The following is an 18101-nucleotide window of genomic DNA, read 5'->3' as shown; positions in this document are numbered from 1 at the left end:
GGGGGTGAATTTGGTGGGTTTTCTATTGACGAACAGAAGCTTTCACTCTTTTTTTTTTTTTTTATTCTTATGCTTTCAGGAAACTTTTTTAAAAAATAGCAAAATAGCTGGGCCCGTGTGCTCAGTGATTGAGCATCCATCTATGAACCAGAAGGCCACAGTTTGATTCCTGGTCAGGGCACAAGCCCTGTTGCAAGATCAATCCCCAGTGTTATAGGAGGCAGCTGATTAATGATTCTTATCATTAATGTTTCTATCTCTCTAATCCTCTCCCTTCCTAAAATCAATAAAAATATATATTAAAATAATAACAAACTAGAACATTTGTAGCCCACCTTTGAGGCAGCCTGCAGTAGCAGAAAGGGCCTTGAGTAGCCAGCTGCAGAGTAGAATGTAGCCCAGCACCTTAGTTGACACAGCTTGATGTGTACAAAGAAAAATGTGGGAATGGGAAGCTTTTGGTTTTCAAGGACAGATTGTCTTAGATAGGCGAGTTTTAGCCTTTTAGGACATTTTGGCCTTCCCACTGAGGACCACTCTGCTGTCTTTTGCCGAGGAATCCTTTTCCTTCCCCAGGATTCGTGGCTTTACCCAGCATCTGCTCGCTTGCAGGCCAGAATGCTCCGGGGCTGCATTTTGCTGAGCCTCTTGACAAGGCTTACGTGAGTAGGGTCAGCCCAGGGCCCAGTGGTTGGTTAGGTTGGGGAGGGCCCTATATCCTCAAAAACCTCATCCCCAGCTTCTGCCATGCTGAGGCACAGCCCAGGTTGAGAACCTGGAATCAGCACTTCGGTTCATAATCAAGGTCAAATGCCCACACCCCACCCTGGACCTACATGGTACCCATGTAAGGCTTTATCTAAAGCTCCCTCCAGGGACTGATGACATCCAGAGTTGAGGATGGCTTTTTACATCCTTTCCAGATGGAAAGTTAAAACTTGTGGCCTGCTTGCCCTGCAGAGCTGTTGGAAGAAGCCAACCGGCCTGCTTGGGGTCAGCTACACCACAGCTTCCCGCGAGTGCCCCACACGCACAGCAGTAATAAGAGCAGCAGAGAGACGGTGGGGGAGGGAAAAGTTGGTGAGCACTTCTTTCTAGCAGGTCATTAATAGTCTACAAGCAGTTATTGGGAGCCTGATATACGAGGCATTGTGAATGAGAAAAATAAATAGGACCGAGCCTGTGCCCTGGGGAGGACGGTAAGATGGCTTCTCAAATCCTCACCTGTGAAAAGCGCGGTAAGAAACTGGCAGTGTGCTGCTGCTGGTGGGGTCGAAGGGAAAGCCCAGGTAGGGCCTGACTCCCCCAGGAGGTCCTGCCCTACCCACCTGGTGATCGCCCCTGGGCAGGTGTCTTGGCCCCCCACTACAAGACTTCAGAGGAATCTCTAGGAGTCAGGCTCAGGAATCTGCATTTGTAAAGCTCCCAGGTGCTTGTGAACCATTAGGGCAGGTCTCATGGTAGGGTGCTGCCTGATACAGCTTCTCAAAGACAGACAGCACTGGCCAAGAAAAGCATTCTAACCAGCCAGGAGCATGAGTGAGGGTGGAAAAGCAAAATAATAGATGTAGGCAACATTTAAGTAGCAACTACCGTGTGCCAGGCACACTTCTATGTGCCTTCATGTAGTCATTTAATTCCTATGTCAACCCTATGATGTGGGTGCTGTTTTGTCCAGATGAGTTAGGATTGGAACCCAGTGGTAAGCAGTTAGGACTGGAACCCAGACAATGCTGGAATCTCAGTGCTGATATGTACTGAGAAATAAGTTTTTAAATGTTGAGTAGGGTTGACCATAGAAAGCCCTGAATACTGGCTTACGGTAAAATTGAACTTGATACACAAAATCATTTCATAATAAGATTTGGACTTCACACAATGGCGAGCTATTGGGGATTTTTGAATGGGACAGCAACTTGATTCACCCCAAAGTACGAATCCCTGAACTATGAGATCCTCGCTGTTCAGTGCCAGGGGGTTCGTGGCTGGCTTCCAGAGTGGGGCTGGTGGTAGCTGTGGCAGCAGTCGGTGAATGTCCCAGAGGTCCTCACTTCAGTCACTGAAGGCTGTGGTTCAGAACGTTCTCATGCTCCGTCCCTTCAACTCCTGGGACAGAGCTGGAAGGTTGTTTGGTTTGGCCGGCAGACTGCAATCAGAGAGAGCCAAGAACCACACAGCAAAGGAAATGTGTGCCTCAAACTCCTTCAACTCGCCTCATCCCCACCCACGTCACCCTCCTCTGCCCGGACCCACTCTACTACCCTGGAGGGCACTTTTTAGAGTTAACTTTTCTCATTGCCACCCAAAGATAGCTTGTTTATCTAACTTTTTAAAAAATAAAAACAATGCAGTCATGATAAAAAAAAATTGTCAACCACTGACAGGAAATTTAACACATAAAAGCTCACCCTCCTGACTCCAGTCCATTCCTCAGGAATAACCAGGATGAGGCTTCTTGTATATACTTCCAAATGTTTTTCTATGCATGGATAGATCCCTTTTGTTCTTGTTTACATAAATTGCATCATACCATCTAACTTCTTGGATATCTTTCATGAACATTTGACTATCATTTTCTTAAAATAGCTGCTTACTATCTCCCTGTATGTATAAGTGGTCCCTAATTTACCAACTTCCTCTGCTGAGGAACACTTAAGTGCCCCCTGCCCTATTTTTTTTTTTTTTCCTATTGTAAACAACATTGCAGTGAACACTGCGCATAAAACTGGCTTTAAGGGATTCTTCCTCTCCTGGTAATTTCTATGCGTATTCTGTAGTCAACTACATACTGTACTGTGTATGGATTCACCACCAAGCATTTGACCATAAAAATAAACAATTGCCTGGGATTGATTCAATCATCATGACGCCAGAGTGAAGAAAAGGCATTTTTATAACTAAATACAGCTCCTGTTCTACCCTGGGTCATGCCCCATGTGGGCAACAGAAGTTTAAGGCAAGGGCTGTGTCCCCAATAAACTGGGTCTATTGGGAAGACAAGACCTATGGTCACAAAAACAAGTCAGAGAACAATGAAGGGTGTTGGTAATTGAAGGTGAAAGGATGTGGCTCTGAGCCCCGCATGGCATGGCACGAGGGAGTTGTAATAGCTTTTGCTCCCTTATACGTGGAAAATGTGAAGAACTCCTGCAAGGAACTCCCTGATGTCATTCTGTCCCCAAGTGCTTGTGTTCCACTCATCTGAGCCCAGGGCTGGCTTATTGCCTCCTGCACAATGTGGGGCCCCTGCTCTACAGGTGAAATGCGTTTTTCCATTGCTTTGGTGTTCCTCCAAGCCCCACAAAGAAACCAGGAAATAAAACATCAACAACAAATTATCTCCCAACAAAATGCAATCACATAACACTCAAAAATGTTCAGAGATCTTTCTACTCTTCTTGAGTAGAAAAAGCTAGGTCTTCAGAGTCCAAGATGAGATTGGCAGGGCAGGGGTGGGGTAGGAGGACGGGGAAAAATTGATCCCATCTGTTTCTTTAAACCCTACCAATCAGTGATAGTTTAGGTTTCTTTTAGGGAAACTATTTAAACTAGAAATAGAAAGTCAAGACCCACTTCCTGCCACTTATCACCAGCCAACTCTGGGCCTGTCTTCCCAGCTGGCCAAAGATGACTCACCCAGCCCCCCCCCCCCCCCCCCCCATGTCATTGCTCACCTATTCCTTGAGAGTGGACTAAGCTATGTTAGACCAAAGGTCTCTTGGGACAGTGGTTGGACCCCAAAAGGATGACAGTGACCTTGCATCTCTCCCAAAAGTTACAGTTTGCTGAACCAGCCCCCCAGGATTTGAACTTCAAGTCTCCCAGTGAAGGATACGAGTCAGCTCTTCTATTCCCCCAACACCAGAGAGATGACAGCAGAAGGCTTAGGTAGAGCCAGATTCAGGGCTATGGAGGTTGTCGGTGGTCATTCCTCTTTATATTCATGGTTTCCTAGGATACCTGGTAATTCAGTTAATCCACTCTATCACTTTATTAGAGAAATTTAGAGCCAGAAGGAATTTCAAGTAACATTTAGTACCATCTCACCCCCCCTCTCCTACTACCACTGCCACCTGTCCGGGCCACCTCCATCCCACCCCTACCTTGTAACTGGACTTGGTCCAGATGTAAATGGACTTTGTCCAGATGGCTCGAGTGCAGAACTCTAAAGCAGCTCTACCCAGTCTCCTCTGGTCATGGGTCAGATGGCAATGGGCTCTTTCAAATGTTGTCTGTGGTTGAAACTATTTTTCTCTTTTTTCCAATCTACAAGATATAGAGGAAAGCTTTCTCCTGCATTCCTTAAATTTAACATGCTTTTATATGTACCAATTATTAAAATTGGTTATCTCTGAGACAAGAGAAGCAACACCTCCTATTCTTTTTCATTGAATTTTTATTACCCTGATGCATTTCTGCCCCTCTCCCAGTAAAATAAGTGGTATTTTAAAAAGCTCCTCATGCCCGGCCGGTGTAGCTCATCGGTTGAGTGTTGACCTATGAACCAGGTGGTCACAGTTCAATTCCCTGTCAGGGCACATGCCTGGGTTATGGGCTTGATCCACAGTGAGGGGCATGCAGGAAGCAGCCCATTAATGATTCTCCCTCATCATTGATGTCTCTCCTCATTTCTCAGAAATCAATAAAAAAAAATTTAAAAACTCTTCATGGAACATTAAATTCCTCTTTTCTCTGGGCTAACTCCTAATATAGTTTCATGCAGAGATTAACAACTCAGATCCTTTTGTGGGTCAGATGGGTGGCATTAAAAAAACAGAGAGAGAGAGAGAGAGAGAGAGACTGAGAGAAAGTGGAAGGTGGAAGTCAGTGTAGGTGACCCTGGCAAAATGCAGAGCACAGCTGGCAGAAAGGCATTCAAATCCCAAACTGGGCTGTGGGCTGCCGGCCTGCAGCCTTTCCCACAAGCACTCTCCTCCATGCTTTATTTCGTGGTGCTTCAAGCCTCCTAAATTAGTATGTGGAGCCCCAACAGAGAACATCTTTGGTTTTGGCCATCAGAGACATGCCATTATCTGTTGCGCTGACAGTAATTTTGGTCCCATGCTAACCACTCACCAGCACATGGCATTAATACCTACAAGGACCGATCAATCGCCTTGGAGAGGCCACAGAAGCCAAACACAGATCCCAGGAAAATGTAACTCAAAGACGTCACTCTGCATTGGCTTGGCTGCCATGGCAACAGGGCATCCTATCCTGAGAAGTCGGTGCAGCAAATGTCCCCTGTCATGTGGCGCCTGCAATGGCAGACCAGGCCACCTCACTGAGCAAGATTGCTTCTGTCCAACTGGCATGGAGTCACACTGGTAACTATTTACATGAGTCAAAATACACCCAGAGGCAGCAGATGGCCAGGCCAGGCTGAGACGTGGGGAGAGATGAGGCCGGTTTGGGCTGAGTCAGAGGCAAGGGCAGCAGACAGTTCCTCTGTGGGCATCGACAGTTCACAACATCACTCCTGGTGCTGCCCGGTCTCTTAGCCTGGCTGGAGGCTGGGGGAAAGTTAGGCTGAAAGGATCCCAGGCTGATCCCTAGACCCTGAGACAAGATGACATTGGACAGGCCCGCCCCACGCCTAAGACACCTGCCGGCACACCGGGCCATTCTTCTGGTGTCTCTGTCACCTTCAGTGGTCCGAGCTGGCATATCAGGCTGAGATCAGCATTCCCATAGCAAGACAGGCAGCTCCAAAACACGCGGTCTAACACCCCAACCAAAACGAGTGGCGGGCCCTGGGGCTCCCATGTCTTTGTCACCTTTGTCATCTTATCACGCAGCTGTCCCGGGGTTTGGTACACAACAGGCAACGGGAGGTGTTGGTTGCAATGAATTGAAAGAGTGTGTGACGCAAATCCAACAGAGTGACCTTTGCCTGGGACGGGGTTTGGGGTGTGTGTATTTTTTTAAGACAGGATGTTGGCTACAGAACATTTTGTGAGCCATCACGATCCCCGACAGCACTGGTAAAATCCTGACGTCCTTAGTCCAGGGTGATAACGGGTGTTTCATTTCCTGCTTTGGAATTCTTTCAGTCATGGGACCCCCGGTGTCTCCCAGGCCCACAGCCAAAATGTGGACGACAATGATACGCATGCTCACCCACGTGAGCTGCCACTTTCGTTTGCCAAATGGAGAATATTTGGATTTGGAAGTGTTTTCTTCCTTTTCCTCTCTGCCTTCCCTCCCCCCAGGGAGGTTGTCTATAGTGACAAATATCCATGATGGGTAGGCCTTAAACATCAACATCAGCATCCATAATCTGGAGGTCAAAATGGGGCCAAAGGTCAAGGAGCCAGGACACACACGGGCTCCTAAAATGTGCCCTGGGGACTGGATCTCTAGACAATCCTTAGCAGCTATGGGCTCGAGGAGTCAGACAGCAATTACCAGAAAGAATACCTTTTCTGTCCCCATGTTTATTAGGAACCTCAAAGAAAAAAAAAACACAGAGATTGATTGACCCACCCAAACAACTTCTGGTACAGAGTCAGACATGCTTGGGAGTTCTGGGTGGTGAAGGGGTGGACCATGAGGCTCAGCATTTCAGCCCATAGTCAAAGGCATCGGGGTGGTTCTGAAAATAGAGATTCAAGAAGCCCAGGAAAATGTTCTTATCTATGAGAAGAGCACACACCGTGGGGTCCTGCTTCATGGCATCTATCCAGAGCCGAAGAGCTGGGGTGTGGTTCACGCAGCTGCAGGACAGGAAAGAAGTGTTAGCTTGCCGGAAGAGGAAGGCATCAGGGAAAATGGCACGTGTCGCTCTTTAGATACCAAAAAATGGTTTTCTTTGGGCAATAGAGTCATCTTAGTTACCTATGATCAACTGAGCTTGATCACTTACTGAAGGAAAACCTTGTTTTGGGGATACCCGTATGTGCTTTTGAATTGTGTAAGTTGCTACTGACTTTAACAATACAGTTCAAATACTTGTGGGCTGATCGCTCTGGGGAAATAAGGTGTCCATGACTCGCTGGTTATCAACAGGAAGACAACCCTCTCTCTGAAAGAGATATTCTTCTGTCATTCTCAGAGCTTACGTTAGTGGGTTTGGAAAAAATAAAAACAAGTCATTTCCAAAACACTTAAAAAAATAATAAGAGTAAAAACAATCATCAGCCGAAACCGGTTTGGCTCAGTGGTAGAGCATTGGTCTGCGGACTAAAAGGTCCCGGGTTCAATTCCGGTCAAGGGCATGTACCTGGGTTGTGGGCACATCCCCAGTAGGGGGTGTGCAAGAGGCAGCTGATGGATGATTCTCTCTCATCGATGTTTCTAACTCTCTATTCCTCTCTCTTCCTCTCTGTAAAAAAATTAATAAAATATATTTAAAAAAAATAATCATCAAACTTTGAAATAATGAAGCTGATTGGGCTCTATTATTTCAAAGGTCAGAAGTTTAGGTCTAGAATATGTCCAGTGACTCGTTCATGATAGTACAACCTATTTGTGGGACATCTTTGGTTCAATACTCTGTCCCCATGACAGGTTTTTCATGATGTTTGTATTGAAACAGAGTTTAAAATACCTGAATATGTTCTATCTGATCTTCACTCAGAGACAGCCAAGGGGGAAGTGCAGATGACTCCTGGGTAGAGTCAAACCCACGCATTACAGGGGCACCCATGCAGCTCTGGCGGGGCAGGACCGAATTCCCAAATGTCGTCTAGCACCCACCATGCGACTGGTTGGGATTAGAGCAGGTGCCGGCACTTCTCCTCCAAGCATTATGACAACAAAGCACATGTTCTGCCAGGGCCCCTACACAGTCCCCCAGCCCCCCCCCCCTCAGGCAATTTCTTCTTCTTTGTACATCCCTGCACTTCCATGGTGGCTATTTCATTTGTTTGTTTTAAAGTCAAGTATCTACTGCTTTTAAAATTGGTGCTTTTGTTTTGTTTTTAGGATTCCTATCTGGGGAAGATTCCTCAGAGAACTAAATGTGCGTAAAGTGTAGGGTGGGCACTGGATTTCTAGACAATCCTTAGGAGGATTATCTCAGCAGGTCCAGGAGCAGAGTCACTGAGGGAGCTGCAGACAAGTCTCCAAAACCCGGTGACTAAGACTCACCAACTGCTTGCACCCCTGGCCTGAGTTCGGATGGGCTGGTGAGGACAGGAGCTCTGAGGTACCCCAGGGTCTTAGCAGAAATATGGGGGGGAGTTTGGGTCCCCAGAGAGTGGCAGAAGAACACAGGTGCATTTTAAACAAGGAAACAGTTTAAAACCTGATTTCATTTCACACGCATCGTGAAATTCGTCCGAAGGAGGACAAAATGGCACACACGCCATTTCAACCACTGTTGCCCAGTCCGCCCCCAGGAATTCATGACCAAGCGGTCAAATGTCTTACTCAGCTATTCCATATACATCCAGCCGCTCAAACCAGGGCCAAAAGAGGTAATCAATCATGGATATACAGTCTCCACCAAAGAAGACGGTGTTCTGATAGCTAAGAATCTAAAAGTTTAAACAGAACAAAAGCAAGTTAATTTGCTGACCTGCTGGCATAGTTATAGACACTAAATACAAATATCAAATTAGTTCCCACAGAGGGAGAATTTAGGCTTTGATTCTCCTCCTGATTTTTTAGGTAAGTGCTTCCTCCCTTTTTCTGAGGTTTCCTCCACCATGTTTAGGGTAATACTCCTGGCCACACTCAGTCCCTGCCCTCCTTTGAACTGGGAGGGTGTGGCTCCTCTGATTGGAGAATTTGGAGGACAACCCAGTCTGAGGGAGCCCCGCCCCTCTCCCTTAGCCTGGAGCAGGCTCCTCCCAGTGCTATTCCCCTAGAGAGGGGAGGCTCTGTGTCAGGCCAGTGCAGCCCAATGCTGGGATGGAGGAGGGCCACATTGGGAACCCCACTTGTTCCAGTTGTGAACCCCGACTCTCCAGGATTCACTTTATCTGTAACAAAGGGGATACTGTATCTCCATGTGCCTTCCTCTTTCACTTTCTTTCATTTTTTTGTGTGTTTTTTTTTAAATATTTTTATTGATTTCAGACAGGAAGGAAGAGGGAGAAATAGAAACATCAATGATGAGAGAAAATCATTGATCAGCTGCCTCCTGCACGCCCCCTATTGGGGATTAAGTCTGAAACCCAAGCATGTGTCCTGACCAGGAATTGAATCATGACCTCCTGGTTCATAGGTCAATGCTTAACCACTGAGCTGGACAAGAAAGAGCAGTGTTACTTAATGGACTTCTTCTAATCCCACCATTGCCTTTTATCATATTTTCTTTTTTATTTCAGTTCTTTGAACCTCACACTTGTTGGCCACTCAACATTATCAATTTTTTACATTAAAATAAAATTTCCCTTTCTCAAATGGGGCAAATAAATCCAGATAGAAAGCAGATAAACTCTTAACAGACAGCCTAAGTCAAAATAAATAAATAAAAGCACCTGAAAATTTAAAAAGCAAAGTACTTAGCAGAGATTATTGTTGGGTCAGGTTTTCCCAGAGAGAAAGGTATGGTGTCCATTACCTAGCTAAATCAGATGACTTTGACTCATTTAACTCATAATCAACTAAATTCTCCCCTGTAGTTATAGATCAAACTTTGAAATAATGATTTCAAAGATTCCTGTGCCCTTTATCCACACTCCTATCTTTGTCAATCAGACTTGATTTTTTTATACTCTAAACCAGCTGTTGATTCTATGATATAGTGTAGGGTTGTAGTTAAGAAAGTAAGTTCTTCTCTGGTGGTTTGGTTCAGTGGTTAGAGTGTTGGCCTGTGGACCAAAGGGTCATGGGTTCAATTCTCAGTCAAAGGCATATACCTCGGTTGCAGATTCCTCAGCCCCATAGGGACCCTTGTGGGAGGCAGCCAATCAATGTGTCTCTCTCACACTGATATTTCTCTTTCTTTCTTTCCCCCCTGGTCCTATGCTTGGCTCCATCTCTGACTCAACATGAAACCCAAGGCAACTTATGTACCTCTTCTTCCAAGCCTCAAATTTCTCATCTGTAAAATGGTGGCAATGTTAGTGCCCACCATGCATGGATAAACGTGAGCTTTTGTGATGACAAAGCACAGAGACCTCAGAAGGTTACATCTACACAAAGCAAATCCACCCCTCACAGAAAGCAAATCTTGTGGCCCTAAGTCTAAATCTTCATTGTCTCCCAATATGGCATAGAGAAGCCCCCTTCCTGGTGTCCTGAAAATCTGAAAAAAATGTGAGATGGCGTCACTTTGTTCAAAGAAACAGGATAGTACTAAAACAGCAGAATCTGGCCAATAAAAACTCAAAACAGACACTATTTTCAGTCATGTATAAATAAGCTCTGACGTACAGAGTCGAGGAACAAATTGTTCTGTTTTGATGAATTCCAGAAAGGCACAAGCCTTCTTTATGTTCAGGAATAAAAATAGTAATAATAATTACCCAAATTTGTATCACCGATTTTGAAACACATCCCTCCAGCTTAGGGGTGTCGAACTCAATCAGAGAAGGGGCCAAAATCTAAAATCCAGCCTAAATTGCGGGCCGAATGGTTTACTGAACAGTCATAAACTGACAATGTCATAAACTGACAGCAGAGTGCAGTGATGACAGCGCGGTGCGGGCCACATTGCAAGGCCTGGCGGGCTGGATTTGGCCCGTGGGCCTTGTGTTTGACATATGTGCTCCAGCTTATTACTGGCTTTCATGGCACAAGTCAGAACCCAATCTAAGCAGATCGACTCTGGGATTTCTGTGGAACTCCTGTGCTTTACACGGCAGAGGTGCTTTTGGGAAAGTCATTGTCAGAAGAAATCATATGCAGACATTTAATGGAGCCCAAGATGAGTCCTTTGGTAAAGTAACAAGATATTTTAAAAATGAATAACTGCGTAGTAATTGATATTTATTTAGTATATATTTCTGAAGCTTTTAATTTACTCAAAGTAGGAGTATATGCCACTACATATATATGATCTTATAGCTATGATCAACCTGTACATGAGCTCTCACAAAGTAATTCAAGTCTTAATGAGGTAACTTTGTATAGTAAAGTCAAAATGAGCATACAGATGAAATGGGTGAGCCATCAACAGTCTTCTGGAAGCTTCTACCCCATCCCCAAAATACATATGCACATTCTTTTGCACTTTTCTTAAATCCAAGCGTGACCTGGGACCACTCACATTAAGATCCTTAAGAGTTCTTGCCTCAGCCGCCCCGGACAGACATTTCTCCACCAGATTTCTCACAGGGCAAATCTAAAAATCCCAGCAGAACATCTGGCTTCCTGTAAACTTGCACAACATGCCAGCTCCTTTACAGACACATCCCAGTGATGTAGGAGAACATACTGGCGAGCCCTCCTCAGAGATTTACTGAAATCTCAGGACTCTCAATAGGAGAGCTCCCTTCTATGCAAACCTGATAATTCCCAAACATGTGAAATAACTTTTTCCCTTAGAATCGCAGAACATCAGCACCGGAAGGGCCACTGGAAGTCACCTAGTATGACTCCCCTCCCCCCCACCATTATTTTGCCATTTTTTTAAGACCATGCTCATTACATAAAAGATTAGGGCTGCAGTGTAAAAGAAGTGTGCAAGAAAATATTAACTATGAAAAATAACAAAAGGCTAAGATCTGGGATAATAAAAGAACAGAAGGTCAAAACAAGGAAGGAAAATGGTATCAAGATATCAAGCCAGGAGTCCTGCAGAGACCTTTAAAGCTTTGAATTGGACTTGGGTTTCCTGGCAGCAGAATTGGAGAGGAAAACATACTGGCAAGCTGAGTCTTGTCTCTCATGTGGAAGCACAAGAGACTCTCACTGTCAGGGTAGGAAACAGACCCGGGGAGGTAAAGGGACCCTCTGGCGAGAGTGCCAGAGCTAAGACAGAAACACTATCCTCCCAAATCCCAGACTAGAGTCGATCCTTGTGTCATTCTACTTCAAATGTGGGAGGACTCTACTCACAGAAGATTCCAGTCTTTTGTGAACTCTTTGTTTGTTCTTTAAGAATCAGCAAAAAGCTTAGAGTCAGCATATTCTGAAAGCCTCTCCTGCTCTGCAGCTGCGGATTGGCTCAGCTCAGCCTCCCAGGAGAACTGCCCCCTCAATTCTGCTCTTTCTCCCCACTTAGTCAGGGGCTCTGCAGGGAGGGGACACAACCAACATACTCATGGTTGCAGAGCTCACCAGAATTCCCTCCTTCCTGTTTCAGGCCTTTGATAAGGTCTTCAGGCAACTTCACTCCAATAGTTCTTCTGTGTTCTCAGTTTAAACTAGTGCCTTGCTTACAGCCAGTGAACTCTGACAATTTTTGGGATAGTCAGCGGCAAATCTACCCGGCAGTCTTAATTTCCAGTGTCTTATCTTTCCTACGTGTTTTGTCATCAGAAACAGACTGGGAAGCTGCTGCTGCTATCCCTGAACCCACTTAGCCGTGGTCATGTTAATATCCTGCATCATTTTTTAAAACTCTATTTTGAGATCTTTCTGTTTCCCGCCTGCCACATCAAATGATGTTGGCCATTCTTAATATGGAATGGCTTCTCTCACAGTGGAATCCCTCACTCTCAGAGCTATTGTCCTTGGCATCACCAAGCAAGGCAAAACGGCCCGCTTAGAGGAGACATTGTTCTACCAAGGCCCCAGGCATCCCACACGAGGGAGGAAACTGAGGCTCTGGCTTCTAGCCCTGCTAATACATCTTCAATCCAGGCTTAAGAAATGAGATATTTTGGGGATAACCATTTTTAAAAAATCTATTTTTTTTTTTAACTTTCTGTTCTCCAGTTCACTGAGAAATGGCTACAGAGGGTGGTCCCCTTGCTTTTAAAGGATGTGGCAAGAGATGAAGAGCGGGCATGCAAATGAAGAGCAAGGGACCACTTAGTTTGACCAGGGAACACTATTTCCACTCCCTGAAGGTGAAAAGCCTGGAAGGAAGATCCCCTCATCTTCTGCGAGGACCTCTCGGGCTCCCCCAGGGGGATGGAAAGGAGGTTAGCACTGGAGCACAAGTGGAAGGAAGAAGCGTGCTGGGCTCCCCCTTGTGGTCATCGATGGTGAGGCGCACTGCCTGTGGCACCAGCAGGAGGTTCACAGGGAGGAAGAAATCTTATCCGTAAGGTTTTTGTGTACAAACAAGGTCACAAAAAAAGAGAGAATCCAAGACTTCCTCAAACCAAGCATTCTAACAAGCTTCAGTCTACAGTCCTGGACTCCGGGATTCAGCTTCGTAATTGCTGCCCTGCACCCCCAGCCTCTAAGGAGGACAGACAGCGTGGTAGTTCACAATGGGAGTGCTGATGTCCTTGCAGGAGGAGGAAAAAGGCAGGATGGAAATAGTTCTGTTTTTAAAAAAAATATTTTTATTGATTTCAGAGAGGAAGGAAGAAAGAGGGAGAAAGATATAGAAACATCAATAAGAGAGAATAATTCATCAGCTGCCTCTTGCATACTCCAACTGAGGGTCAAGCCAACAACCTGGGCATGTGCCCTTGACCAGAATTGAACCCAGGACTCTTCAGCCCGCAGGCTGACGCTCTATCCACTGAGCCAAACTAGCCAGAGCTGGAAATCGTTCTTAAGAAGCAGAACCTCTGCTCCTTCCCTCCCCCCTACACACACACCCAAAAGACACAAAGCTGCTTGCCAATAAGCCAGCAATTCAGACCCTTATCCAAAAGCAACCAGAGGTAAAGTACTCAACTCCAGAGCAGAAGTCTTTTGAGTTCATAAAAGATAAGGCGAGATTCTCAAGATTTTGAATTTCAGGGCCTTGCTACATTGATATACAGCTGAAGTTGAACGAATGACAATGAACCAATCCCCTATAAAACAAACCAAGGGTGTAGAACAGAGTATAGATAAAATCATTTGTCCTCTACAAAGAAACCTTGGAAATAGTGTAGGGTAGAACATGCCCCATCTTGCTGCTCATCGCTATGAAGCTTCAGAAGGCATCTTGCCAACATTGGGGATTAAAGGACCACCCTGAAAATTCTATCCTGGAATCCTTTTAATGGGCTTAATTCTTTTGCCAAAATTTATTTGTAAGATGGTAAGGGGGCTGGAGCTAGCAAAGCAATGCTTGACAAGTCAAACATCTTTAAAGTGATGGATGGTGGATGAAAAGATAAATGAATATTGGTCAAAACTCTGCATTGAGGGGGAGGGGGGCCTCCTGTGTATGAAAACCATGGAAGAAATCAAAACAGAAAAGATTATGGCACCATATTTTTTAATGTTATAGTTCTATGCATACAGTAAAAGAGAAGTCAAATTAAAAGTTATAGCAAAAGAAAAACAAAAGTGTCTTAAAAACAAGCCAATATATTTTACCTATGAGATACTCTTTAAAAGGAACTTTCACAAATCAGCAAGGAAAACCAGTAAGCCCTTGATAGACAAGCTGGCTAACAGACCATTTTCACACAAAAGAACACTAAGAGATGGCATACTTTGGGGGAAATATCCCAGTGTGCTAGCAATCAAAGGAATACTCATTATATCAACAATGAGAAATGGCTCTTTCTCTTTGAAACAGGCACATATCTTTTTATGTGAAGTTTCCCAATAATGAAAAGGGGCTGGAGCAAAGGGCATTTTCTTTTTTCTTTCTTTTTTCCTTTTTTCCCCCAATATATTTTATTGATTTTTACAGAGAGGAAGGGAGAGGGATAAAGAGTTCAAAACATCGATGAGAGAGAAAGATCAATCAGCTGCTTCCTGCACACCCCCAACTGGGAATGTACCAGCAACCAAGGTACATGCCCTTGACTGGAATCGAACCTGGGACCTTTCAGTCCGCAGGCTGACGCTGTATCCACTGAGCCAAACCAGTTTTTGTGCAAAGGGCATTTTCATATCCTGCTCTTTGGGGAGGAGGTAGCATCCTACAGCTCCAGCATATAAAGTGTTCATGCCCTTTGATCTGATAATGCCATTCCTGGAAATCCGATCTAAGCACATATTCTAAAATAGAGAAAGCACAAGTTAAGATGACGGGTAGCTGAACTTACCTAAGTCAGGCAGAAAGACTAAGTCTATGACAGCAGAAGGTGTCAGGGTGACCAGGTTAACGACCCTACATCGCTCCTTCCGTTGGATCTAACCAGGAGAGGGGCCCCTTTTCTGTTACCTCTTCAAGGTTGCAGAATTCCTCACGAAGGGCTAGCTTCAGATCACAGCATTCTTTCCCGCATCTCAATGCCACCAGACACTCCTTGGTCAAATGTGGGACCTGATCAGAGGACACAGGTTTCTTAGTGGAGAAATCGGCGGGAACTCCAAGCTTCTGCTCTGCCTAAAAGCGCAGCCAAAGCTTTGTCCCTCCAGCTTAAGAGGCCAACGCCCACATCCCCGGCTCCTCAATAGGAGTATCACTCTGAGGGGTATCTGTGGGGCCAGCAGATGTCATGGCTCCCTGGTAAAACAAGGTGCTTTTAAAAAGTGTTCTCAAGTGCTTCTTCCTTGATCAGCTATTTCCATGCTGTACAATCTTAGGCAGGCACTTAACCTCTCTAAGCCTCAGTGTTCTCATCTAAAAAATGGGTACAGTAATAGTACCCACCTACAAGGGCAGTTGTAAGGGTTGCAAGAGTTAACCTTTATAAAGGTAGTTAGAATAGTGCTTGGCACATCATATATGCTCAATATATGTCAGTTATTTTTATTGCATTTCAAAAAGAACCATCTTAAAGTTTCTCCACTCTCCCCCGACTCCCCGTTGTCAGCAGGTACACCCTTTTGTCTTCACACTTCCTGGACAGTTGGCACTCTTGCTCTGAAAGAAAGAGCAGTTCTCTTCCATGCATGAATGTTTTTATTCCCCAATATTTTTTTAACCTGCAACCTTAATAATATTCCCTGTAAAAGCATCACCAGTTTTCAGCTCTTTCCATGTTTCTATCTTAAGTCACACAGTCAAAACTTTGCCATAATCATACCTCGGGAGACTGCTACTTCCCATGGAAGGCACCTATCAATAAAGGCTTTAACCTTTAATTCAGAGGCGATAGCTCTACTATAATCGCATACCAGTGATTCTCCTAAATAAGGCACAAGCAGTATCAAAACAGTTTCACCGATGATTGGGCTTTAAACGTGAATTGAAGTTTGGGAAAGACATACAAAGTAAGAGAGAGTACAAGTGGCTTTAAAAAAAAAATCCACATACCTTATAGAATAGCTCCAATAGCATCTTTTGGCGTGCTCGCTCGTAAGGGTCATACGGATACAGCTTCCTTCCGGGATAAGCATCATCCAGGTACTCACACGCGATCACAGACTCGTAGATCAGCTGACATCTGCTATTTTCCAGGACAGGAATTTGGCCAAAGGGGTGCTTTGTGTAGTACCAGTCAGGCTTGTTTCTCAGGTTAATGTTGATAATTTCATGGCTTAAAAAGCAAAGGGCAAACAAGACAACACAGATGAGAGGCTCACACAGGCAGACACTCATCTCCAAAGCAGGAGGAAAGCCAGGGCGCTCCGGATTTTCAACATCCCCCGGTGCCTGCAGGCTCTGACTGACCTTCCATCTCTCACCTGATGCCTTTGGCCAGGAGGACCAGGCGCGTTCTGTGGGCGAAGGGGCAGAACCTCATGCTGTAGATTCGGATCAGGCCCTCCGGGACAGGCCCTGGGGGGACACTTCCTGCAGAGCGGGTGAGGGGGACCAAGAGGTGGATTAGGCCACGGGGGAGAGGGGCTCAGTCTCCTCCCAGTGACCTCAAGAGGGCTGGGCACACTCTCCTCCTTCGGAGTCCCCAGACTGGACACTTTTTTGCACGTGGCTTTTGTGCAGAGGAACCGGTCCAGGCCCTCCCCACCGCGCTGGTCGGGGGGCCAAGGCCCAGCGTCTCCATCCCGCGGGCCCAGAGGACTCACCTTTCCCTAAGCTCCTGCTCGCATCCTCGCCCATGGTTGTCGCGCCTCTGCTCAGCGCCCAGCGATCCAAGCCTCGGTTTTGGGGCTCACCGCCACCGCAGCCGCAGGAGGCCTCGGGGCGCCGCCCCTGCAGCCCAAAGTCAAGGTTTAAGGGAATGGAAGGGACTGGGCTCTGGTAGGGCAACGGGGACGCGATCTGGGACACAGCTAGGTAGGATAACAAGACTTCGCCCCAGTTCGATTCCGGTCAAGGGCATATACCTTGGTTTCGGGCACATCCCCAGTAGGGGGTGTGCAAGAGGCAGCTGATCGATGATTCTCTCTCATCGATGTTTCTAACTCTCTATCCCTCTCTCTTCCTCTCTGTAAAAAAATCAATAAAATATATATTTTTTTATCTTGATGGGTTTTGAATATTGAATATTGAATGAAATCAAGCAGGAGTGTGGGCAAAACAAAACAAACGAGAACCCAGAAAAGTACCCCATGCTCTGAACACGTGGGTGCAGCATTGGGTGGGGTCCCTTGTCCACACCAAGAATCTGTCAAGAGTGAGCATTGAAACGCCCGCATGTATCTCAAGCGAGTTGAACAAACATCAACCCGGGCAACAACACTAAGGTTTTCTTTCCCGTTCTAAGCCCTCCCTCCTGCGTTTCTAAGACAATAGGCCACATTCTCTGCAGGAGCACAAAAACTAAAGGCAAGCTTTTTCATAATATAGCCGATGAGAAGAAAAACATGTTAGTATGGAGCTCTTGCATACTCATGAGAGTACGTCCTTACATTTTGTTCCCTCACTGGCCTCATTCCAGTTCCAGCCCTATTTGTGAGATTGTACCAAAACTATGAAAAAAACAAAACAGCCGAAACCGGTTTGGCTCAATGGATAGAGCGTAGGCTTGGGGACTGAAAGGTCCCAGGTTCGATTCCGATCAAGGGCATGTACCTTAGTTGCAGGCATATCCCCAGTAGGGGGTGTGCAAGAGGCAGCTGATCGATGACTCTCTCATTGATGTTTCTAACTCTCTATCCCTCTCTCTTCCTCTCTGTACAAAATCAATAAAATATATTTTAAAAAACAACAACAACAACAAAAAAAAACTGGTAATGGCCAACACTGGTTTGGCTCAGTGGATAGAGCGTCAGCCTGCGGACTGAGGGGTCCCAGGTTCGATTCCAGTCAAGGGCATGTGCCTTGGTTGCCGGCACATCCCCAGTAGGGG

General features: G+C 45.7%; 1 protein-coding gene across 1 annotated transcript; it reads right to left on the bottom strand.

Annotated features, from left to right (window-relative positions):
* Positions 1–51: 51 nt before the first annotated feature.
* On the bottom strand, positions 52–17428 carry GSTO2 (glutathione S-transferase omega 2). The gene is made up of 6 exons (XM_084903547.1): positions 16876–17428; positions 16534–16642; positions 16163–16385; positions 15125–15226; positions 8374–8480; positions 52–6716 (listed from the first exon to the last, which is right to left on the bottom strand). The coding sequence occupies exons 1-6, from the start codon at positions 16907–16909 to the stop codon at positions 6557–6559; spliced, it is 735 nt and encodes a 244-aa protein (XP_084759673.1). The 5' UTR covers positions 16910–17428; the 3' UTR covers positions 52–6556.
* Positions 17429–18101: the final 673 nt, after the last annotated feature.

This window comes from Pipistrellus hanaki (genome assembly GCF_964339955.1).
Source record: "Pipistrellus hanaki genome assembly, chromosome: 14".
NCBI lineage: Eukaryota > Metazoa > Chordata > Mammalia > Chiroptera > Vespertilionidae > Pipistrellus > Pipistrellus hanaki.
Note: the sequence above shows the minus strand (reverse complement) of the source record. Positions and strands in the feature narration are given on the sequence as shown.